The following is a 23006-nucleotide window of genomic DNA, read 5'->3' as shown; positions in this document are numbered from 1 at the left end:
TTGTTAAATAAACACAATTTCAGGAAAAAATATACCTTATACAAATATTTGGAAAATAATAATGCAGTACAGATGACTATTCAAATTTATGCCTGTTTGTAGAAGTCATCTGAATTCTCCCTTCTCTCTTTCATACTACCTTCCTTAAAAACAGACTATAGGCTGAGTGGTTCTCTTGGGCACCTTCATGCTACAGAGTGAATTTGCTAAGTTGTGAATTTAATAAAAAATAGCTAAGCTCACTGCACTGGAGCTGATTCATTTGTACCAATTAGACATGACCTTATCCTGAGCATGAGGTTGAACATGTCTCCTGTTTAAAATTTTCAGTGATTGATAATGCTCAATTCAAGTTTGAAGAAACAGATGCTGCCAGTGGGATTTGTGAATTGCTTTCTCCTTTTAAGGAGCTGCTGAATTGGTTCTCATTGCTGTTCTTTCTTGTTCTTTGTAATTAAGAATAATTTAGACAAGTTTGGAAGTTTGTAAAACTTACATTCTTTTTCAGAAGAAAGCATGTTATACAAAATGAACCTCAAGGCATCACCGCCTAAAACTCTGCACGCAAAACATGTCATTTGTACCACATGCTACAGTGCTACACATTTCCATTAACAGCTGGAGTAGCCACTGCTCAGCTGCTGAGGTTGGATGTTGCTTTGGGCTCAGAGTTACCTTCTCCTCTGGAGGATTGCCCTTGGCCGATTGGAGTCACTTTGTCAGTGAGCAAGGTGAAAAACTTGAAGTTTCTAACAGCCAACCTCCTTCCTTCTGAGCAGGGCAACCTCTGTGCTACAATTCATCCTCCAGAGCTGATTCCCCATGGAATCAGGCTGGGGCTAACTTTCTCTTTCTTAGGTCCTCCTCCTGCTTTATTCTGCTTCCATCATCCCTTACAAGTTTCTCCGGGGAACACTCCCTCAATAAAATACTTACGCAAGAGTCTCCATCTCCCTATTTCTAGGGAGCTCAACCTAAGACATTATTTTCATTACCTAACTATTTGGACTTTATAAGAAATTGGTTAGGCTCTGCAGACCAAAAAAAAAAAAAAGTGAACATTTGTTTCACTATCCACTAGAATGACTATGACTAAGGATTAGTAACTTTCCATAGCAAATGCATACTGTTCATCTTTCTCTGACGCTCAAAAGCTACATAAAATGTCTATAGGTTTAAGTCACTTCAACTGACAGTCTGAAAGTGAATCCTTTATACTCTTCTGATTGTCTAGGTCTGGGTCCGCATCCCTGTGCCTCCTTTTGGTTTACTTTGCAGCCCGAGACTGAAAGAAGTTTAAAAACAAATCACTTATGGAGCACGGACTATGCGAAGGCACAAAACTAGAAACCTTATAGATGTTATTCCATTTGATTTTCATGACAGTTTATTAAGGGGCATATTATTATCCCTACTTTATAGATGATGAAATTGAGACTCAGAGACAATTTGTAACTTGATCCATAGATGTGCAGCTGGTAAATGGCAGACTGAGGATTCAAATCTACTGACTACAAATCCACACTTTTAACCCGCTCACCCAAGTGTTCATTTAAAGATCAGTATAGGGCTTCCCTGGTGGCGCAGTGGTTGAGAATCCGCCTGCCGATGCAGGGGACACGGGTTCGTGCCCCGGTCCGGGAAGATCCCACATGCCGCGGAGCGGCTGGGCCCGTGAGCCATGACCGCTGAGCCTGCGCGTCCGGAGCCTGTGCTCCGCGGCGGGAGAGGCCACAGCAGTAGAGGCCCACGTACCAAAAAAAAAAAAAATAATAAATTAAAAAAAAATTAGTATAGGGGAGGGTATAGAGAAGAGTATTTCCTTCTCAAGTTCAGCTCCTGTATATACATTCCTATAGCACACACTGCTGGTGCCCACCCAGAGCCCTGGGGTTCCTTTTCCCATATGGCGCACCCACCCATGCAGCAAGCTGCTGCATGCTTTCCAGCCAGTAGTTCCCAACGTGACCCAATTCACTGAATTGCCCTTGAGCACTGGAATAGCCTTACTGGTACCCTCTCTAGCCTGTAGTCTGTAACTGATTGACCTGGGAATCTAGAAGCCCAGAGCCTTTGCCTGGTGCTCCACAGCTCCCCACAGGTTGGATGGAAGCTGGGGTTTCATCAGAAAGCTCCCCTGTGCTTGGCTTCTTTTCCCTTCCCTGGCCTGCTTCCCTCACCTGGTCTCCCTGGGACCATTTCCTTAACACATCACTTGCACCTGACTTCTTGGCTCTCAGTGTCTCCTTCTGAGAGAATCTTAACTAAGTCGATATATATAAGGGAATAAAAGAGGCAAATACTAATAAAATCACTTTGGTGTGCTGGACTTCTGGGTTGACTTGTATTTTTTTTCATCTGTTGTTTGTTTTTTATTGTAAATTAATACATATTCAATGTAAAAAATAAAACAGATGAGCAAAATAAGATAATAAGTCAATTCATAATTCTAAAATCCAGAAAAATTACTATTTATGTGTGTTGCATAGTACAAGTCTGAAATTACTATTCATACTATTTATAATTCTTTTTTCTTTTTTTTCAGTACACGGGCCTCTCACTGTTGTGGCCTCTCCCGTTGCACGGCACAGGCTCCGGACACGCAGGCTCAGTGGCCATGGCTCACGGGCCCAGCCGCTCCGCGGCACATGGGATCTTCCCGGACCGGGACACGAACCCGTGTCCCCTGCATCAGCAGGCGGACTCTCAACCACTGCGCCACCAGGGAAGCCCTATAATATTTTTTAACTTAACATTTTTAAGTTTGACAGACTGCCTTTTTATGCCAGTAAAATGTCCTCTACAAAATATTTTTTATGCTTATATAGGATTCTGTACAATAATTTTGTGGGAGGGGGCCAAGCTCCCAGGTGATGTTGATGCTGTTGATCGATGGACCACTCTTTGAATAGCACTGATGGCCTTATGGGGCATCAAAGAAATTTGGCTTTGCTCTGTTTGAGTTTAGAGTTAAACTCAAAATAAACTTAGTCACTTGAATGTCCCCTCACACAATTCTCATTCAAACATGTTGTTGAGTCATTCAAATGAATATAAACACTTCATATATACAAGAGAGAATAAGATTTGACATTAACACTTTCTCTCAGTTTATGTTTGCAGATGGTTGAGGGTGATCACAGAATAGCACTGTCTATGAAACTGGCATTGAGAATGTGTTGAATTCACCGGGTGACAGCAGAGAATTGTAGACTCTGAAAATCTACCATTGCAGACTCATTTTCCTTGCTACCAAATGAAACCATGGATAGTCATCTTCCCTCACATTCAAGAAATAAAGAGTCCTCTAGTTACTTAAGGAAACAAAATGTCTTGTCCTCAGGAGCTAGCTTGAAGGAGCTTCCACTGGCCAAATCAGGAACAATTTGAGCACCAAAACGAATAAATAATGATAGTAAAGGATTATAACCCATTAAGCGAAAAAGAAAACCGTGAGTCCATACTGATTACATAACCAACACACAAATTAATGGTGAAGAAGCGAAAGCTCTGACCAACAATACAAAGCCAACTAAGAAATGTAGAAAGAATGATGAGATTAGAAAATAGTTTTATGGCAACCACCACTGTAATAATTTTTTCAGGCAAAAGTCGTCCATGAGTGTTAAAATTAGAGGGTGAAATTCATGGGAGTAACAGGAAATTTACATAGTTTTGAGGGATATATCCATGAGATTCTTATTAAGTACAAAAGAAAAAGAGTAACTTTACAGAGGAGAAACCAGGTACGTACCACTTTTAATCAAGGGACGAAAGTTGGCAAAGTTTACATCCCATATCAACATCATGTGCCTCCTGATATGATGTACTGAAAAGGGCACACTATCATGTCTGTGGTATTCCTGCCTAAGATGCATCACCTGAATCTATTCTTGAGGAAATATGAGACAAATCAGGCCCAATTAACGACCATTTTACAAAATAACTAGGCTGTCTTCTAATATACCAATGCCATAAAAAAACAAAAACAATATCTAATCCATATCACTTATGATGTGTGAGAACAAAACTGCTTTCTTAATGGATTAAAAATGACTTATCTTCCCTAATATCAAATTGTTTTCACCCATTTCCACTAAAATGATATCTTTAACAAACATAATGGTGTAAATCTTGTAAATTCTTTGACAATGACACTATGCTTATAACAAAAAATGCCATTTATTCTACTACATTCTTGAGGAAAATTGGGGGATTTATGCAGGATAACATGCAATTCATTGCAAAATAAAACACACCTTCTCTAGACAGCTCAGAATATTTATAGCTGTTAAAGCAAAAACAAATATTTGGTTACTTGTGGATTGTTTGGGCTTTAATGGAAATATCTACTTTCTCCAATGTTTGGTCCCTGGGCCTCAAAATGTTTATCCCAAGAAGCAACTGCTGTGATTTAGGTCTTGAAGGCAGCTTTCAATGCTTGTGCTTTCTCTGTGATATGCTTCTGAAAGGGCATCATGAAGTCATCAAAATCTACCTCGTACGAGAACCGCTCCCGCTGCAGTTCCCTCTTCCTGATCAGTTCTGCTGTCGTGGCTTTGGGACTCCAGATCTTAAATAAACAACCACATCCAGAGCAGGTGTGAGTATGACAGCCAATAAACATGCCAATATCCAGACAATCTTCAAGATGGTTAATTTGAAGCTATCAAATTTATTTCTAAATCTGTTTTAACTTTTATCTCTTACACGACATTTTTGGTTATGTGGGCATCGCTGTTTCTGATGGTGACTATTTGGACAATGGAAATGCTCTTCAGTTACCTCTCTGATGACCCTCAGTCCAGCTGCTGATCATTTTTAGGATGTCAAAACCAGGAAGCAATGGAGTGAATAGATAGTTTGGGTTTACTGTCTTTATGTCTTATGGGGAAGTCAAAATTATTTTCACAATAGAGAGCAGAAGGCTCTGGTGGCCTCTTGTTCAGCGTGCCTTGATGCACATTGTCAAGACCACCCTTATTCTCCAAAGACATCTTCACCTTTTTAATTGTAGATGTTTAAGGAAGCCACTGAATAAATCCAGTCTTGATTAGTATGAAACCCCCAAGTGAGATGGTGATAGTGTGTAAAAAGAGGAAGGGTTGGGCTCTAAGGAGTACCCAGAGAAAGTGTCTCTAGAACTCGGTGACTACATGGCTATAAGGAATGGCACTAACTGAAGAAGACTTCAATTGTTCAAGGAAAATTAAAATGTTAATACAGAAAATAGTAATAACAGATATTGGAAGCTATACAAGTTGGACTTACTTAGTCAGAAGTAGTAGGGCCTAGGAAAAGGACACCTCCAAATAATAACTATAAAAGCTAAGGACATTTGTTTGGGTGCTCTGCATAAAAAGTATTTGAAAAATGACATCATGAGTTTATATCTTGTTATGATCTTTCTAAAGTACTTACCTTCTGTGGAATAAATGATACTGAAAAATGACATCATGAGTTTATACCATGTTATGATCTTTCTAAAGTACTTACCCTCTGTGGAATAAATGTGATATCCACTTTCTTGGTATAACCACTGGTGATCAATGAATTGAGGTAAACCACATTATCCTTATGCATCTTCTTTTTCTCCACTATGGTTGGTACAGTATACATTGATGAAAGTGGCTCCTGGAAACAAGACCCAAAAAAACCTGTCAATTGCAAAAACCTATATATACTTCCTAACATTCTTTGTTGTTCTGCATCTTACTCTGAAGCCAGGAAAAACTAAAAATGCTACTCTACAAATTATAATTTGAAATGAAATAGAATATTATTATAATTTTGGATGGGGAGAGATCATTCGTTTGCCTCATTTAACTTTATTTAATTAGTATTAGTGACAGATCACAAAAATCTTTCAGATATCCATCCTTGACCTGTGGCCATTATTAATCAGAAGGATGTATTCCTACAAAAATTATAATGGTGCATGTATTAGGAGCTTTAGCTGATCAATCCTCCTTCACCTCTGGCCATCCTTACTCTCTTCCTCCATGCTTACTACTCTCTATTGTCTGCCTATCATCCCTTCAACTCTATGTACTTCCTACCACCTACATTTCTCTAACCCTTTCTAATTTGATAACATTAAAGCTTTTCCTTCCTGAATTTCATCCCCTACCTTGTGTCAGCCAAGAATCTCTAGGGATCCATCTGCTTCCCTAAAAGAAGCTTCCATTCTAGAAATGTACTTAAAGCTTCCTGCTAATGAATGACAAAGTCTTGGTGTCTCAGAAATCCCCATAAACAACAACCTCAATCTTCTGCTGCTAATTTAGAGGCACCCAAACCATTCCAGATTACCAGGGACAATTTGACACCTTTAAAACCTTCTAGAGTTATTTTGCAGGATATCCAAATTACATATCCCTGGGTTCATAGTAATCATTAAAATTCTTTGGGACTGGAGTGGTAAGGTGGGTAGTGAAAGATTATGGAGCCAAAATGAAGGAAAATCATGCTTTACTTCATTTCTCATAAGGGTTACTCTTCTTCCCTTTTTGGGCCATCCCATCAAATCTGTATAATTCAGGTCTGAGTGTATACATATCCAATACCAGTTCTTTTTCCAACATTCTAATGGTATTTGGTTGAACCAACTGGTTTCTGTGTGGATTCTGTTTGCAATGAGTACTTTTTAGGCTTTTCAGTAACAGGAAGTTTCTTGCTAGATATTTCTTTAAAACTATTGCATAATGGTGCTGAAAACATGGACTGCATATTATTTGCCCATGTCCTGTAACAATATGTAAATGGTACCACAGCCCCACCAGTTACCAATGGGAGGTCAACTGCTTTTCATACCTCTTCTTTCTTAATCTCAGGGCCTTCAGTCTTCACTTTAAGCGATGGCTTGCCTTTTGTTTTTAGATTTTCTGCTGGTTTTGGCAAGTTATCCAGCTTTTCCTTAATCAAACCAATTATTCTATAGTCAGCATAAGCCTTTGCAACATCCATGGCATTATGCCCTGTTTAAAACATAAATTCAGAGTTTCATTAAACAGATTAATAATAAACCATGTAGCAAAATCTCAGCACATCAGCTCTAAGCATGCAGTACCAAGAGTGATTACTGAAGTGAATGTTATGTATAAAGTCACAGAGTTGGATCAGATACTCTCTAAGGTGGCCCCAGCTCTAAAATCTCATCATTTAGAGTGTCATTTACCAGCAAAGCCATTTCTCCTTGTTAATTATTTTGAGTATGTTTCTTAAAAAGTGGATAGGAAATAGTGGTAGATTACATTTTGAATATCTGAGTGCTAGTTCTCTTCCCACAGTGCACACATTCCTTTGTGTGTGACAATTTTACATTGTCCTCCCCTTCCCATGATGGAAGGAGATGTATTAAAAAAGGCCTGGGAAACTGGAGGTCGCAAGTGCTCTATGCAGATGGCTGGGTATTATGACACCTGTAACATCCTCAGGCAGGCCTAACAACATTACCTGTGACTCAGAGGCAGCCTGAAGCAGCCAGAGATACTAAAGCTCCTTCAGATCAAAAGGAAGCAATGGGTTCCACTCTAAGAAAATAACACCTCCACGGATTTACACGGGATATTTATGACATAAGGTAGGATTCCCATTTACTTCCTAGAAAGAGCCTTAATTCAGGAATGATTTGTCCAACTTTAGAAGGAATCCAAAGTCTACAGAGGCTTCAAACTATGCCGATTATTAGGAATTGACTGTTAAGACAGAGTGATGACTCATGATGTGATCTGTAGACTGGTGTCAGTCTACAAACTAATGGTTATGCAGCCACAGCGAAATAAATACAGGGATTAAGAGTAAATGTTTAGAAATTTTTGTAGCAATTTTATGTCATTTGAATCCAATGATAAAAAAAGTTTGGACTTGTATTTTATGGGGTTTTTCCTCTTCATTTTTCTAGTAAATCATTTTTCATTGTATTTTGCAAAAGTCTCCATCCACTATGGATCACCAACAGAAAGAACTGCTTCTTTTACACCAATGATTTGAGAAGCACTGTGTATACGATAAAGTTCCATAACATTTACTCAGGTTTGTTTTTGCAGCAGTGACTCAAGGGAAAATGTGGTCCTACAAGAATAGATTTAAACGGGTTTGGAATCTAACATAAATCCTCCTTTTCTAACCCTAATCACCCATAATGAGAACACATGCCTTTTCTATTCTCCAGCTGGAATTTAGCACCAATATCAAGTAGGTATTTTACAGTATCCAGTCTACAGCTCTCAATGGCTCTACTTAAGGGAGTCGAGTTGTTGATTGAAAGGGCATCTACCACGGCTCCAGATTTAACAAGAAGCTCAACAATATCCTGTTGGCCGGCATGGCATGCAAAATGAAGTGGAGTCCACAGAAAATTATCTGTTGCATTGACGTTAGCCCTGTAAAATGAGGTAGATGCATGAGCTAAAAATATGGGTTATTCCAAGCACTGGAGGCTAAAAATGCTAAGGAAGATTTCATAGTTTTATCAGGTTGTTCAACGGTAAACCAAGGAAGGTTTGGGTCAAGTTAAATTCTGGGCCATAATTTTTCTTGACCTGTGTTCTTCATTATATAACAATCTTAACTTTGTGTATATATACATTTTGTTTAGTTTAAAAGGTGCTTAGACCCTAAGGGTTACAATTTCAACCCTTAGATCTTTAGGTTACAATTGTAACCTAAGGGTTACAATTTTGCATCATTAAAATCAGGGAAAAACTGGATCCAATGAAAGATCAAAGCTAACAAGAAACAGAAAAGTTATATTATTTCATTTTGTATCTACTTTCTCTGTATGTTATGAATTTTTAAATGCACCTTCATTATTAAAATTTTAAGCATTATAATGTATCAAAATTTTGTATCAAAAATTGATACAAATGAACTTATTTACAAAACAGAAACAGACTCATAGACTTCCAAAACAAACTTGTGGTTGCCAAAGGTGAAATGTGAGGGGGTGGGATAAATTGGGAGTTTGTGATTAACATATACACACTACTATATTTAAAATAAATAATGAACAAGAACCTACTGTATAGCACAGGGAACTCTACTCAATATTCTGTAATAATCTATATGTGAAAAGAATCTGAAAAAGAATGGATATGTATACTATAACTGAATCACTTTGTTATACACCTGAAACTAGCACAACATTCTAAATCAACTATACTCCAATATAAAATTAAAATTAAATGAAAAAAGAAAATTAATTCTTTTGATTTTATTGAAAGCAATATATCATTCAGAAACTATGAAAAGATAAAATAAAATTTTAGTCCTATTTAAAAATTCTCTGCCCAACACTTCACATTGTCATTAGTTGCTTTATACTCCCTCTCTATAATAAACACATTTAAATCCTTATTTGAAGTTAAACATTATAGTAATAATAACAATAATACCTTTTATCAAGTCTGCAATTACTGGGCTACTAAGTGCTTTACATGTTTTAACGCATTTAATCTTGAACAAATCCTGTGAGCTGAGTTCCATTAGAACCCTATTATAAAAATGAGAAAACTGAGGCACAAAAAGGTTAAGAAAGTTACCCCAGGTTATTCAGCAATGGAAAAAAGAAGGACTTAAACCTGAGAAATTGCTTTAGATTTAAAATTTAAACTAAATGTCATGCTTTGTTATTTTAAATATATTTACAAATGAACCAAAGAAAAGGGAATGAAACGTGCTTAGTCGTTATGGCTACCATCAGATTGCTTGAATTTGTTGGGATCTCCTCCAAAAAAAGAAAGAAAGAAAGAAAAAAGAGACAGATTTTAAAATGACTCCATGTAAAGTGAGTACATTCTAGAGATCTGCTCTACAATATTATAATCACTATAGTGATTATAGTTAACAATATTGTACCCTACACTTAAAATTTAAGAGGGTAGATCTCATGCTATCTGTTCTTACCACAATAAAAAAATTCTGTTTTTAATTTAAAATAAAATAAAAAGCAACTCCACATCATCTAGGTAAAGCTCTGAGACCAAATTAAATTGTCTTGGGAGGCCAGGGATACCCAATCAGAAGGCTTTGTCTACCCTCAGAGAGAAAACTTCTTGGCCTTCACTTTGTGCATAGTTGTTATTGGCAAACGGTCTTTGTGTACACACACTCCTATGTTTCATTAGCCTGGTTCCAGGCATAAGATCTATTTGTGATCTGGACTTCAGGAATGAAGCCCTTTCTTGCACTACTTAAATTCTGGAGCTGAATGTGTCTTAGTCTTCCTTGAAATGTGAAGGCTCCCAAAAACCTAAATTTCATTCAACCAAAAGGCATACCCTTTTTCAAGAAGAAACTTGACCGCATCTATGTTTCCATTGGCACATGCAGTCATTAGGGGTGTCTTGTAATAATTATCCTTCATATCCACAGGTATTCCTGATTCAAATGCCTTTTTCAGAGATGCCAGGTCTCCCGCCTTGGCGACAAAATTAATGTTTGAAAAGACCTTCCCTGGATCATCAATGTACCAAGCAGAGTCATCCTGAATGGGATGTTCGGGTGGATGATCTCGGTTAAAGCGATTGCAATCAGTTACATGCTTGTAGGTTTCAATCATGTAACAAGGTGGCCCACCTTCGCTCCGGCGTGGAAACACGTGGTCAGGGATGATGCAGATTGGGAGGGGTAAAACAAACTTGCCTTTTTTGGCTTTTTTGGCCATCCCTTTTTTATTTTTCTTAGGCCCATAGGATCCCAGGACATAAGACTTGCTTAAGTATTTGGTTCCTTTAAAGAAATCGTTAATGTTGACCCCTCCGCCCCGGACTTTTTCGTGAAGTTGAGCTATGGTAGCTATCTGTTCTGAGCTCATAAAATCTTGCCTCTCCTCCAGCGCCAGCACAAAGTCTTCCTTGGTGACTGTCCCATCGCCCCTGTCCACAAACGAAAGGGCTTCCCGAAGGAAAGTCTCATGTTCTATGGACCAATCGTGAAGTTTCAGGTACAATCGTGGATTCGGATTTTTGGCTCCTGGCCGGGCCAGTTTATTAGCGATTCGCTCCGCCCGCCGTATTTCTTTGCTGGCTGCTTTAAAGCCGCCTTCCTTAGCCAAGGCCCTCGGCGTTTTATGCTCCAAATTCTTCCATTTCAGATCACATCCTAAAACAGGAAGCATCATGATTATGAATGGTGCCAAGGCATCTGCATGACTCCACAAATGACATGCATCCAACGGTTTTTTAAATTTCTAGTGATTAATCAAAAGTTGCTCCCCAAATTACTTGTATATAGAGGCAAGCACATTTAGCTATTATAACTACAAAATTAATCTATGATTTTTTTTTTCTGTGAGCTTTACTTTGGTGAATTCTGAGGGAGATATGTTTCCAATTGATAGTATCTTTTCCCAAAGGATTAGGACATTAATCCCTATAGATATTTGAAACAAATATCATATTGGGATACTTGCTAAGGAGGCTTCCTGACTAGCGGGAAAGAGTAAGGGTGACGTTTGAATTTGGAAGGAAGCTGGATTCAAACAGCTTAAATAGGACTTTAGGAACTCAGGATGCTAACTGACACCTGCTTCTTTTGAATGATTATGACTAAATATGTGTAACATCTTAAACTATGCTTTAACTGTATTCTCCATGAAGTTAATGTAATTTATATTGACCTGCTGTTTTTCAGTAAGGTCATGTGAACAGCCTAACAGAGGAACAAGTAATTTGTTCATCAAACCTGAAAGAATTCCAGCATAAGAACTGTGCAATTAGGCATTAAAATCCATTTTCCTTTTTGGACCCTTACTTAAAATGATGAGACCAACATTATATGTAAGCATTCTCCAAAGAAATAAATTTTTCTGAATGCATCAGGGAGTCTACTTAATGCTATCAAGAAGGCTGTGTTGTCTGTAATAAGTGTCTGTTGACACTAAAAACCCATTATAAGTCAGACTATGAAGATGCTCTTTCTAGTGTTTTGAATCTAGAAGGCTCTTCTGTTGCTTTGCAAGCATCACATAATCAAAAAAGATTCTCTAACCTCAGTATCTCTAGCATCCAAAATGTAAAGTTCGCCAAATGCAAAAGTAAAACACGCCCCTCCAACACTTTATAGTTTTATTCCTTATCAAAAAGAGAATTAATCACCAGTGTTTTTCAACATTAGCACTTCCTATGGCATTGTCAAAAATTAAAATTTTATGTGAAGGCTGATAATTTTACTAGTGATAGAAAAACTCAAAAAGAGCATTGGAACAATAAAGATTCTAAAATTTTTATATTGGATAGTTTGAAGAATAGTGACTTATTGGGAAAGGGACCTGAGACTGGTCTCAACAGTGTAATTCCACAGCATAATAATTCCATAGTATAATTCCATAGTCATCTTGTGTATGCTGTTTTTATTTAGCTTTTTCGCTTATTCAGGGTGTCTGGGGGTTTATCTACCATCTTCCAATCCGCTCCTCTATTCACCGCAGCACTAAGGATCAAAGGGGGGCTTCCCTGGTGGCGCAGTGGTTGAGAGTCTCCGATGCAGGGGACACGGGTTCGTGCCCCGGCCCGGGAGGATCCCGCGTGCCGCGGAGCGGCTGGGCCCGTGAGCCACGGCCGCTGAGCCTGCGCGTCCGGAGCCTGCGCTCCTCAGCGGGAGAGGCCACAACAGTGAGAGGCCCGCGTGCCGCAAAAAAAAAAAAAGGATCAAAGGGTTTTAAAGCGGCTTTATCTTGCCTTCTTCTACTCCTAGTTTCCTCCCTGTTTGAAATTTTGCGTGGATAAAAGACTCCAACATCCCCGCTTAAAGATATGAAGGCATTTTCCTCTCCCTTTGATTTTGTCTCCTCTTTTATCATTAGTAAATAAAGATCCATTCATTCCCTTTGTGATTTATGTGCCTCTGTGGCTGAGATACTCAACTTTCAGCTGACTGTGCTGTCAAAGGCCCAAGAAAAGGAGGACCCTGCACAGGGGCTTCAGGAGAACTATTCCAAAGTCGCCTTCTCTCCCCTGGATCTGGCCTCACACTGCCTACGGGGAGTTGTAAATTACTCCAGGGACAAGATCAGGGACAAAAGAGGAGCATACTGAGGAAGGTAGTTTAATGTGGGAAAAGAATCCAGCCCTCACTTTTAAGAATAAAAGAGACTACACCCAGGGAGTTTACTCAGAAATGAGCATTTCGTGACCAATGGTTTCTTGCTGCTCTGATTGCCTTAGATAAGCAACTGCCTGGTATGGAAATAAGTCACCCACATAGGATCTGGTGGTTGTACTTCCAAACATGCTACAGAACTCAGAACATTTTCAGACATTTATTTCACAAACACAGCCTAGTCTTGTGAGCCAGACAGGAGGATGAATCTTTTCTGCATCACCAGGCAAGGCCTTTGGCAGGCTCTGGCCCTTTACTTCTCAATTTGCTTTCTCTGACTTTACCCCAGGAGTACATAAATGGTAGAGTATATATTGGGGGATGTTTGTCCCAGTAAGAAAGGAATCAGCATGTTAAAGTTGAAGAAGCTTGTCTCAATCTGGGCAGATCTTTAGTTTCTAGAAATACACAATGTTAAAAATGAAGTGTCAGAATAATCTTCTGATGGAGACAGATTTGAAAATAAGACTGATGAGACAGTTGATGAGGGCAAAAATTGAAGTTGATATATTTTCCTTTATCTGTTTTTTATTTTAGGGGAATGGGGAAAGAATGTGAGCTTTGTATACATGAAAAAAGTCAAAGTGGATCAGTTATTACACCATTAGTTATGCAGGCACGTTAGTCTTATTTATAATGTTAGTGGTTACAGTATAGGCTCTCTAGAGTCCCAGTGACTTCAAAATTTCTGTTCCTCTGTAGAAGACAGGAAAATAAAAGCACTTTCTCTGCTCTATTATAGAGTTGTTGAACTTTAAGTTTCTGCCCATTTCTCATAAACTGGAAAAAAAAAACACTACCATAACATTCAGCAGAATGCAGCTCCCTCTCTAACAAAGAGTCAATGACTTTGAATGTACATTTAATTAGATGTAATTAACACCAAATAGATCCAAATCTTTAAACTTAATTGGATAATATTACTATTTTAAGGAATACATTAAGCTATACATAACATAGTTTATATTCCTAAGTTAATAATTATTTGAAAACTACAGAAAAATCTAAAATAATAAATATTACTTATATTTCAAAGGTTCCATGAAATTTTTCATTTTATTTCATGTGTTTCTCCCCAAAATATTTCCCCCATAATTTAAAATTACCCAGAAATATTATCTTTGCCCTTGACATGACAGTACATTTTTAAAATAAAATAATTAAGAATGCAAACTAAAAGACATGGTGTCTAGTGTTTGTCTTTTATTAGATTGATATTTACATTTTTTAAATAGGAATTTAATAACTATAAGCATCTTAATAATTGGTTGGCTCATAAACAATTCTCTTTAGATTTTTAATAATAACCTAAAAATACTTGAGAAATGAATTTTTATCACTTTCAAGGCCAGATTCATGATTTAACAGAAGGTAAATAAGAAAAAAAGTTTAATTTTCTTTCTACATACATGTGTGAGATAAGCAACTGACATTTGACAGGCTGAAATTGTCTGCTCATCTACAGTGTGGGAAAATTATAAATTCTTTAGGCATGAAATTTGTAGACCATTTTACCTCGCTGAGCTATATATTTACAGCAATCTGCAAAACCACCCATAGCAGCATAATGAAGTGGTGTGTTGCCATTCATTGCAATCAGCCCCATGTCTCCGTTGTAGGCAAAGAGAAGCTTCAATATCTGCAAAATAAATAGTGGATATTGTAGAGGAATAGGAATGTACGTTTACTGAATGAAAACTGGGACCTAGGCCTGTGCTATCCAGAGTGTCAATTTGAATTAAATTAAAATGAATTAAATAGAAAACAAGTTTAAAAAATTCAGTTCCTTACTTCCACTAGCCATAGTTCAAGTACTCAAAAACCACATGTGTAGTGCATTGTACCATATTGTACAGCACAGATACAGAACATTTCCATCACTGCCAGAAGTTCTATCAAACAACATTTATCTAGAGTATAGAAAACTCTATACTCAGCTGGGGAACTACCGTTTTGAAGTAAATTTAGGCAATTTTAGAAAGCATCAGACTATGGCAAGCATAATCAGGGGAGCAAATTCTTTACCAAACAGATGTAACTTCTACTGTGATATATACTTTTATTGCAGGGAAGAGACCCTATGACAAAAGTAAAGATAACTGTTAAAACTCAGAAAAACTCAGTAAAGAAATTTTAGATATAATTCAGAATTTAAAAAAAATAGGATAGCATTGATTTCTATTTTGTTTCTGCAATATCACTGTACCTATGAGATATCCTTTGCTGATATATCCAGATAATAAGAATACTTAGAGTTAAAAATTTAGATGAGTCATTAGATGCCTCAAACATCAGGGAGATGAGTATATTGGCATTGTTCTCCCCACAGTTAGATCATACTGTACTGTGAAAATTCTAATGTGTAATGGAGTCATAAAATAGAGTAATCCCGGTTGGCAAAACCTTTAAGCTGTCATAATTAAAAATATAGAAAAACATTATTAGCAATATTAAAAGAATAAATTAGTAAGCAGATAAAACTGAGTAAAGAGCTAAAATATGTTTTGAAGATTAATATTTGGTATAAAATATAGTTTTAGAATTATTTCGGAAAATCAAGATGATAACTCAGAAAAAATTCTATCAGTGTAACCTACATGATATTTTAAGATGTCGAGAAAAAGAAGAGAATATTTTTAGCAACAAATTTTAAAGCAAAGAGTAAATTATTACATCAAAATAGCCTCCTTTGGCAGCAAAGTGTGCGGCGTGATGTCTGTCATTGTCAAATGCATTCACATCACCTCCTCTTTCTAATATCCCTCGAACTAGTTCTACCACTCCTTCTCTTGATGCTTCCATTAAAGCCGTGCGACCTGTGGACTGGACGTGAAACAGATTTTGGCCTTAGAGTCACACTGACACGTTTAGTTCTGTACAGTTTTATTGGTTTCACGTAACAAATAGGAAAAATGAAGTCAGTAAAATGGGTCAGTGTCCAAAATGTAGAATTCTAAAATCAGAGTCAAGGTCACACCAAAAGTCCCTGTAAGAACATCATGCTGAAAAATGCAGTTTCTTGCAAAGAAAGTAGAGCAATAAGGGAGAAAAGAGGGTAAAACACATGCTAAAATTAGGCTATAGGTGTTTTCTAATGAGAAGAAAATCTATTTTTATTGTTGGGAAATGACAATTAAAAGATAAGAAAACTCAATAAAATTAGCCAAATGAGGAGAGGGAGCAAAAGGATTAAGGGAAACAGCAGAACTACATATTTTCTTTTGAAGAAGATAAATTTTTATTAGGCATCAGTAATATCTTTTCTATTTCCTATAGTGATCTTTTAACATTATACATAATAAATACCAATTTTCCAAACATAATTAGGAAATAGATTGTAGAATCATGGCCATGCCATATAAAGATGATGAAAGTATATCATCTTAAAGTATTTTGAACAGAAATGAACAGTCTAATCTAACAGCATAATTTTACCATATTCAAATGAAAAAAAATACACTAATAGAGATTACTAGTGTATTGAAAAATTTTTCTATAATTGAAAAAAGGAATATTTATAGTCACAGGAATAGTCATACTGAGTTGACAGCATTTGGATTGGCTCCTTTTTCCAAAAATGTCAGGCACACATCTTTAACATCATGTGCTTCTTCACAAGCTCTAAGGAATATTGGCTTTCCTTCATAGGTACTATTGTTGACATCTGCACCATGTTCCAAGGCAATCAGTGCACAGCGATAATGCCTCTTAGTAGGTAAAATGCAGTAAAACAAAATACCTGTAGAAAAATAGAATCCCCAAAGAACACTTAATTAGTAGTCTCTCTATATTTGGATCAGATAGGAAGGAACAAAGAATAATTTACAAATTCATAATAAGCTAGCTGAAGGTGATAGAGCAAAGATGTTTATGCCTTGGTTTTCCCTCTGAAATCAACTGAAACACCAAGACAGAGATACCAGAAAAGAAACCCAACCTCTTATAAGAGCCAGAAAACAGTCATAACCAAAATGTGATAAGACTTTGTTTGGGAAGAATTTGAGTGCTGGGATGTGAGCTCCAGTTGACCCTGGGTATTTGGCATCCTGCAGTCTATACCCCAGTGTCCCTTCTTGGAATATGCAGGGGTGTGTGTGCCAGAGGACTCTTGGTGGATCTCTGGATCCCTTCTGAAACTGCAGAGTGGCAAAGGAGATGGTACATAATGATGAAATGTGCAGACCAGCCATGTTTATAGGAAGCAGGCTCTCTGTACAGTAGCAGTGAGAAGAAAAACTAGATGGCAAGGGGCTCTGACATATTCGCAAATCATTTTGTTTGCTGAAGAGAGAAAAATGCTAAATCCTCATACCCAGCACCTGTGACATACAGACCCTCAACATAACCCATGTCAAAAATGTACTACAGACCTGGGGTATTGTTTATATTCCCCTGGTAAGAAAGTCAGGTAAACAGCAGTCAAACTCCAAACTGACTTTGTAATGACTTGACTCTAAAAAGAGGCTTCATTCAAAGAGGAACAATAATCAACAAGAAACCAGCATGTGACCTATGAAAAAATATACTGAAAGAAAGGTAAGGAAAGAAACTTGATGACAAACATTAGGCAAAAATTATATACTCAGAAAACTATACGACTTGAAAATTATTGACTGACCCATTTCCATGATAACAAAGAAATTAAATATATTTTTTTCTGAAACCAAAGTGCAAAGCTAGACCGAACCGATAATAAGTACTTCTAGGACAATAAAAGATAAATAGAAGGAAAAGATGAATTTGAGCAAGCAGAGCTTAAAAAAAGAAATGGTAGAGAAAAATATTGTAAAACCACTAAAGAAATGAAAGTGGTTCACATTGTAAGCAGGAAAAAGGAGAGCAGACATTGCCAAAACCATGGTCAGGGACATGGAAGAAAAACTTGAACGAACTTGAAAGAAAAATGTAACTGAGATGATGCAAGAGTTTAAATGTTCTAGACATGCAAAGAATATTTCACATGTATGTAATTGGTATTCAAAAATAAAAGAAAAATGGAACAGAAAAAAATGGAGAGATATACTAGAAGAAAACTCTCTTGAAGTAAAAACCTAGATCTGACAGAGTATACTGAGTCTCAGGAAAAACTGATTAAGAACAATCCATAAGATGGTGCCTAGGTAAAGCTAGGTAAGAAAGTGTCCTGTGAGCATCCAGTTAAAAATTCAAGTCATTTCTAAAGAGGAAAAGTCAAGCTGGCTGCAAGACTTTGGCACAGCAACATTCAGTGCTAGAAAATAACCAAAGGAGCTCTACAATGTCACTTGGAAAAGAAAACAGGGAATTTTTAATACTCAGTCAAGCTATTGTTCGTATATAAAAGTGATGGACATATAAGTTTAAAGATGCAAGAAATCAAAGGATATAAGTCCAAAGGAGTGAGCTAAACTACTTGATGACAAAAATGAGTCTAACAGGAGATCAACAGAGAATATGTGACTAAAAGACCCATGATAGATGCTGAATCCCTTCAACCATTGAACCAAAGTTCAATCACCTTAGGAATTCTAGATACAGAAAAGAATATTGTAATTCACAGTAATGTAGAAATAATAACGTAATTTAACAAAACTTGGAGGGAAGAGAGAGAAGGAGAGAGTGTAAGCATTTGATTTTCTTTATCTTTTACCGCTGGAGTTTGAGATATTATTAAAAACAGATAAAGAGATAGATGTTTATTATTTACAGGTATGAAAATAATCACTGAAAGAACTAAAATGATTTTAATGTACTAAAATTAGGTACTGGAAGGGAGGTAAAGGAGGTGAGAGGAAGGGTTCTTGTACCAATCTCATCTTTCATAGAAAAATATTAATGAATACTGTTTAAAGTTCTAATTCAATAAACAAAGTTTTAAATATATGTAAAGCTGTCCAGTTAGCCATTAAAAGAACTAAAAACATACCATTAATTTTAGAAAATGTGAGAAGGAAAATACACACACACAGCAAAACAAAACAAAGAACAAATGGACCATAGAGGAAAATATTTTTATACATATTTGTGTATTTATATAAATTAAATATATTATGCTTTCATAATATAAAATAAGTGACAGTTCTGACACCAAACCTATGGAGCATCTAGATAAATGTAAATTGGATAAACTCTACCATTAAAATAAAAATACAATTTATATGAAAATCGAAACAAAAATATATCTCATATAAACATGCATCTAAAATAGAGTTACTCAAACAGTTAAAAATAGAAAGATGGTCAAGGACATGGTTGAAAATATAAAATCAAAGACAGAGAAGTCATAGCAAGCAAGAGTGAACCAAAACAACAGTAAACAATAACAACAGCAAAATCTAGAAAATAGTACCAGATGAGGTTGAATTCATTACAAAGACCTTAAGGAACTTATGAAATGGCTATTTTATAATGATGGCATATGCAACGCACAGTGAAAGTCTATCTGTGCTGACTGTTTAAGCCACAAAGGACACAAATCAACATTCCAAAATCGAAGCAAAAACAAAAGAGAAAAAAAAAGTATGAACAATAGAACTAGAGTATTGCATTGAGGACTGGGGATGCATTCCTATAAATGGGAGAACCAATGGAATGGGTGTTACAAGGAACTATTCCAGCTTTATCCTTAAAGAAAATAATTCCAGACACTGTAACTAATTTCCTAAGACAACAAATAATTTTTTGGCTTAGAGTGTTACCTTCTCCATATTCTGCAAAATTGTTCAAAGAGAAAGTACAGGTTAGACCTAGAGTACGTCCCTCATCCATCTAAAGTAAGTATTTTAACCATTTAAATGTTTGCTCATCCTTTTGAAACAATGTGCAGTGAGCCAAATGTCAATCACTGGAAAATAGGATGTTAAGGGCAGAGAGACTACAGTGGAATAAACCAGGGAGTTTGGCCAGTGGCAGCCCTTGAGCTGAGGGATGTGCAAGGTAAACTAGGTTCACTGATGGGAAGACAAGGCCCTCTCTGCAGTAGGCATACCATGAACCACAATCAAGGCTGGAGGGAGCAGTACTAACAAGGTCACATGTAAAACAAGGTTTTGTATTTGTTTCAAGTTTCGTTTTATATTTTTAATTCTCCCTATTTGATTTGTCAGGTTGTTTTTATCATACATTGGTCTTCCAGAACCTTGGTAGGTTTAATATTAATTTGAATGAGTATAGATAACCTCATGGCTGTTTCATTCACTACAGATACTCATTTGATCTCGTTTCCAATTTTACCTTGATTGTTTACATTTTATAATTTTAGTTTTTTATGCTATAAAATGTCTCAGACTGCTTTCTTTGTGATTTGTATCTCTGTTTCAAACTCAGGAAGGTAAACTTTTCTTTGTCACCGTTCTTCTGAATGTACTGAAGTTTCCATGAAACTCCAGGTATACAAGATGCCATTTAAAAAACTATCTCATGGTCAAATAAATATGGAAAATGTCACTGGTTTTGGTAGGTCTGACAAATGTAAAATAAACATGTCTAAATTTGTTTTATCCAATGTTTCTCTAATAAATTTGGCAGTGGAATTAACCAATTTTTCATGTAGCACTTATCAACATCCCACTGATACAGTGGCCTGTGACACACACTTTGGGAAATGATATTCTATAGAGCGCTGAGAGATTTTTTTTCAGAATAAAACATTTTAAAACACATTTGACTCCTGAATGCATCTGAAGCATATTTTGTTATGTGGTGCCATTAAGTAATTAAATAATTCTTCCTTTTCTTTGTCCTCTCCTCTTGTTATAAGCAAGTCGCTTGTCAAATACCATGTCCGCAGAGAGTTACAAAAGCAGACTCTGTTCCTGTCAGAAAACATTAATTAACATTATAAAATGGGATTCATTTCTCTAATGTGGGACTGATGTTAATGGCTTTGTACTTGAAGCAACTCTTTGGAACAACTGATTAAATCTACCAATTTATATTAAGCCTGGAGGTAATTTTCTTAGTGATTTTCATGAGGCTGTGTCACCTCTTGCCAGAAACTTGAGTTATTTGGACAAGAAGCTCCCAGATCGAGGTCTTGAAATGGGATTTGGGAGGGGAAGAGTGAGAAAGTGGGGCTATCTCACCTGAATAATCATGGGAATGCCATATCTCAAATTTTAAGTCATATTTTCAAATACATTTTTAAATGACACTACAAAGTTGGAGTTTATGTCAGAATCCACCTTTGTGCCTCAACTTCCTAAATGAAACTACTTTCTACATTAGACTGCTCTTGAGAGCCAAACCTATATCTAGTATTACTCGAGGTTCTAAAATGTAAAAAAGAAGAGATGCTCTCCTTCATCTTTAGCTCTAAATGAGACTTTATATTTTACAATGGGTGGGTGATTGTGATTATGGAAATATCAACGTGAGTCATGTTGAAATTTCTCCACGTTAAAAAAAAAAACAGATTGACTAATTCTAATATTCTTTTTCAATGAGAAATTCTCAGAACTGGCTTCCCTAAGAAATACCTGCATCATTTTCAAATCATGGGGAGATAGTGTCCTTTGGTATAAGAGTGAGAATCTAGACTTTCACTACCATGTACCATGAATAACTCACTTCTAAAGTTGTAAAGCAAAAAATGCATTTTATTGATTTCTGGCTACAAAGTGAATTGCTGGATAGAATGCTGGGAGTTCTTACCTTTTCCTTCATTATCGACAATAGTCATATTGGCCTTTGCCTTGGCTAATATTTCCACGGACAATTCGTGGCCGAGTTCTGCAGCCCTCATAGTCGGAGTACAGCCCATTCCATCTTGCACATCAGGGTGAGCACCGAGGCTCAGGAGAAAGCTGACCATATCAATGTCATTGGAAACCGAGGCTAAGTGCAGAGCACTGTTTCCATTGACAGGGTCTATGAAATTGATGAGTTCAGGGTATCCGAGCCTGGTCAGCTTCTCTATCTGCTTCTTGTCTTTGTTCCGAACACACTGGAGAAGTTTGTAGATCTGCAGGTTCTCAAGTCTTTTATCTGCTAAAGCCATATTTGATCAGCTTCTTGAAAATGCCTTCGTGGACCAAAACAAAAACTACAGCAACAAAAATCAAAGCAAAAACATATAACTCAAAGTTAATTTTGTCTTCTTTACCTTGACTAAATAATAATATTCTAAGCCTTTCCTAAGAAGAGATGCTGTTTCTTATGAAATGTTATTACCATAATTTATTGCAACTAATTCATGAAAGCAGAAATTACATATAAATACAAAAATATTCGGCTAGCATAACGTTAAAATATTTCAAAACAAGTCTTCCATCATAATTAACACTAGACTTGCTATGCAGTTTTCTTATTATTTCATTTAATCTTCCCTCCTTGACACAGCTTTACCATTTACCCATGAAGAAGGTGAAGCTAATTAAATTGCCAAGCTCCCCACTATCATGATCTGTACCAGCATGTTCCTCACAATGTAGAGACCACACAGATTTCAGTAGCTTAAAAATGTTACAAAGAATGTGTAGAATTTTGAGGTGCTCATTATAACCAGGAATCTATTGAGCCCTGGGAAATACCAAAGATGTGATGGATGATTCCTGTGCCATCTTAACGTGGGAACTATGTAGGTAAATGGTTCAGAGATAACTGTAAATTTTCATAAATAATCCCACTAAGTTGCAATGAGCATTCTAATATGTAATTTTATCTCTTATTGTTTATTCAGTTCAAAAAACCAATATTTTGAGTCAAGTAGTAGACCATGTTAGGTATGCCCAGCTTGCGTTTCTTCACGTTTTATGGGAACAGAACCTCATTAACATATTGGGAATCCATTCCAGAGAGTACAGTGGTGCTATCCTAGGCCAAATCATTGCCATTACCTTGTAATTTGTCTCACTGCTTCCACAAAACCCTCTACAGCCCATTCTCTATTCAGTCCCCAGAAAAATCTTTGTAAAATGTAGGTTAGA

The 23006-nt window shown here is 36.7% G+C and overlaps 1 protein-coding gene across 1 annotated transcript; it reads right to left on the bottom strand.

The window, feature by feature from the left end:
* Nucleotides 1-4414: 4414 nt before the first annotated feature.
* ANKEF1 (ankyrin repeat and EF-hand domain containing 1) lies at nucleotides 4415-22078 on the bottom strand. Its single transcript, XM_007123175.2, has 9 exons — nucleotides 21733-22078; nucleotides 16641-16840; nucleotides 15775-15924; nucleotides 14617-14740; nucleotides 10281-11103; nucleotides 8158-8384; nucleotides 6814-6977; nucleotides 5497-5634; nucleotides 4415-4573 (listed from the first exon to the last, which is right to left on the bottom strand). The coding sequence occupies exons 1-9, from the start codon at nucleotides 22076-22078 to the stop codon at nucleotides 4415-4417; spliced, it is 2331 nt and encodes a 776-aa protein (XP_007123237.2).
* Between the last annotated feature and the right edge of the window lie 928 nt (nucleotides 22079-23006).

Source organism: Physeter macrocephalus, chromosome 14 (genome assembly GCF_002837175.3).
Source record: "Physeter macrocephalus isolate SW-GA chromosome 14, ASM283717v5, whole genome shotgun sequence".
NCBI lineage: Eukaryota > Metazoa > Chordata > Mammalia > Artiodactyla > Physeteridae > Physeter > Physeter macrocephalus.
This window is presented reverse-complemented; position numbering and strand designations above follow the sequence as displayed.

Bases quoted from the DNA above. Each gene is read 5' to 3' on its own strand.
- ANKEF1 (XM_007123175.2), bottom strand. From the start codon at position 22,078: ATGGCTTTAGCAGATAAAAGACTTGAGAACCTGCAGATCTACAAACTT. The intron at 16,841-21,732 runs GTAAGAACTCCC...ATTTTTCTACAG, and splicing joins TGTCGATAATGAAGGAAAAG to GTATTTTGTTTTACTGCATT. The intron at 8,385-10,280 runs GTATGCCTTTTG...CTCATTTTACAG, and splicing joins AAGTTTCTTCTTGAAAAAGG to GGCTAACGTCAATGCAACAG.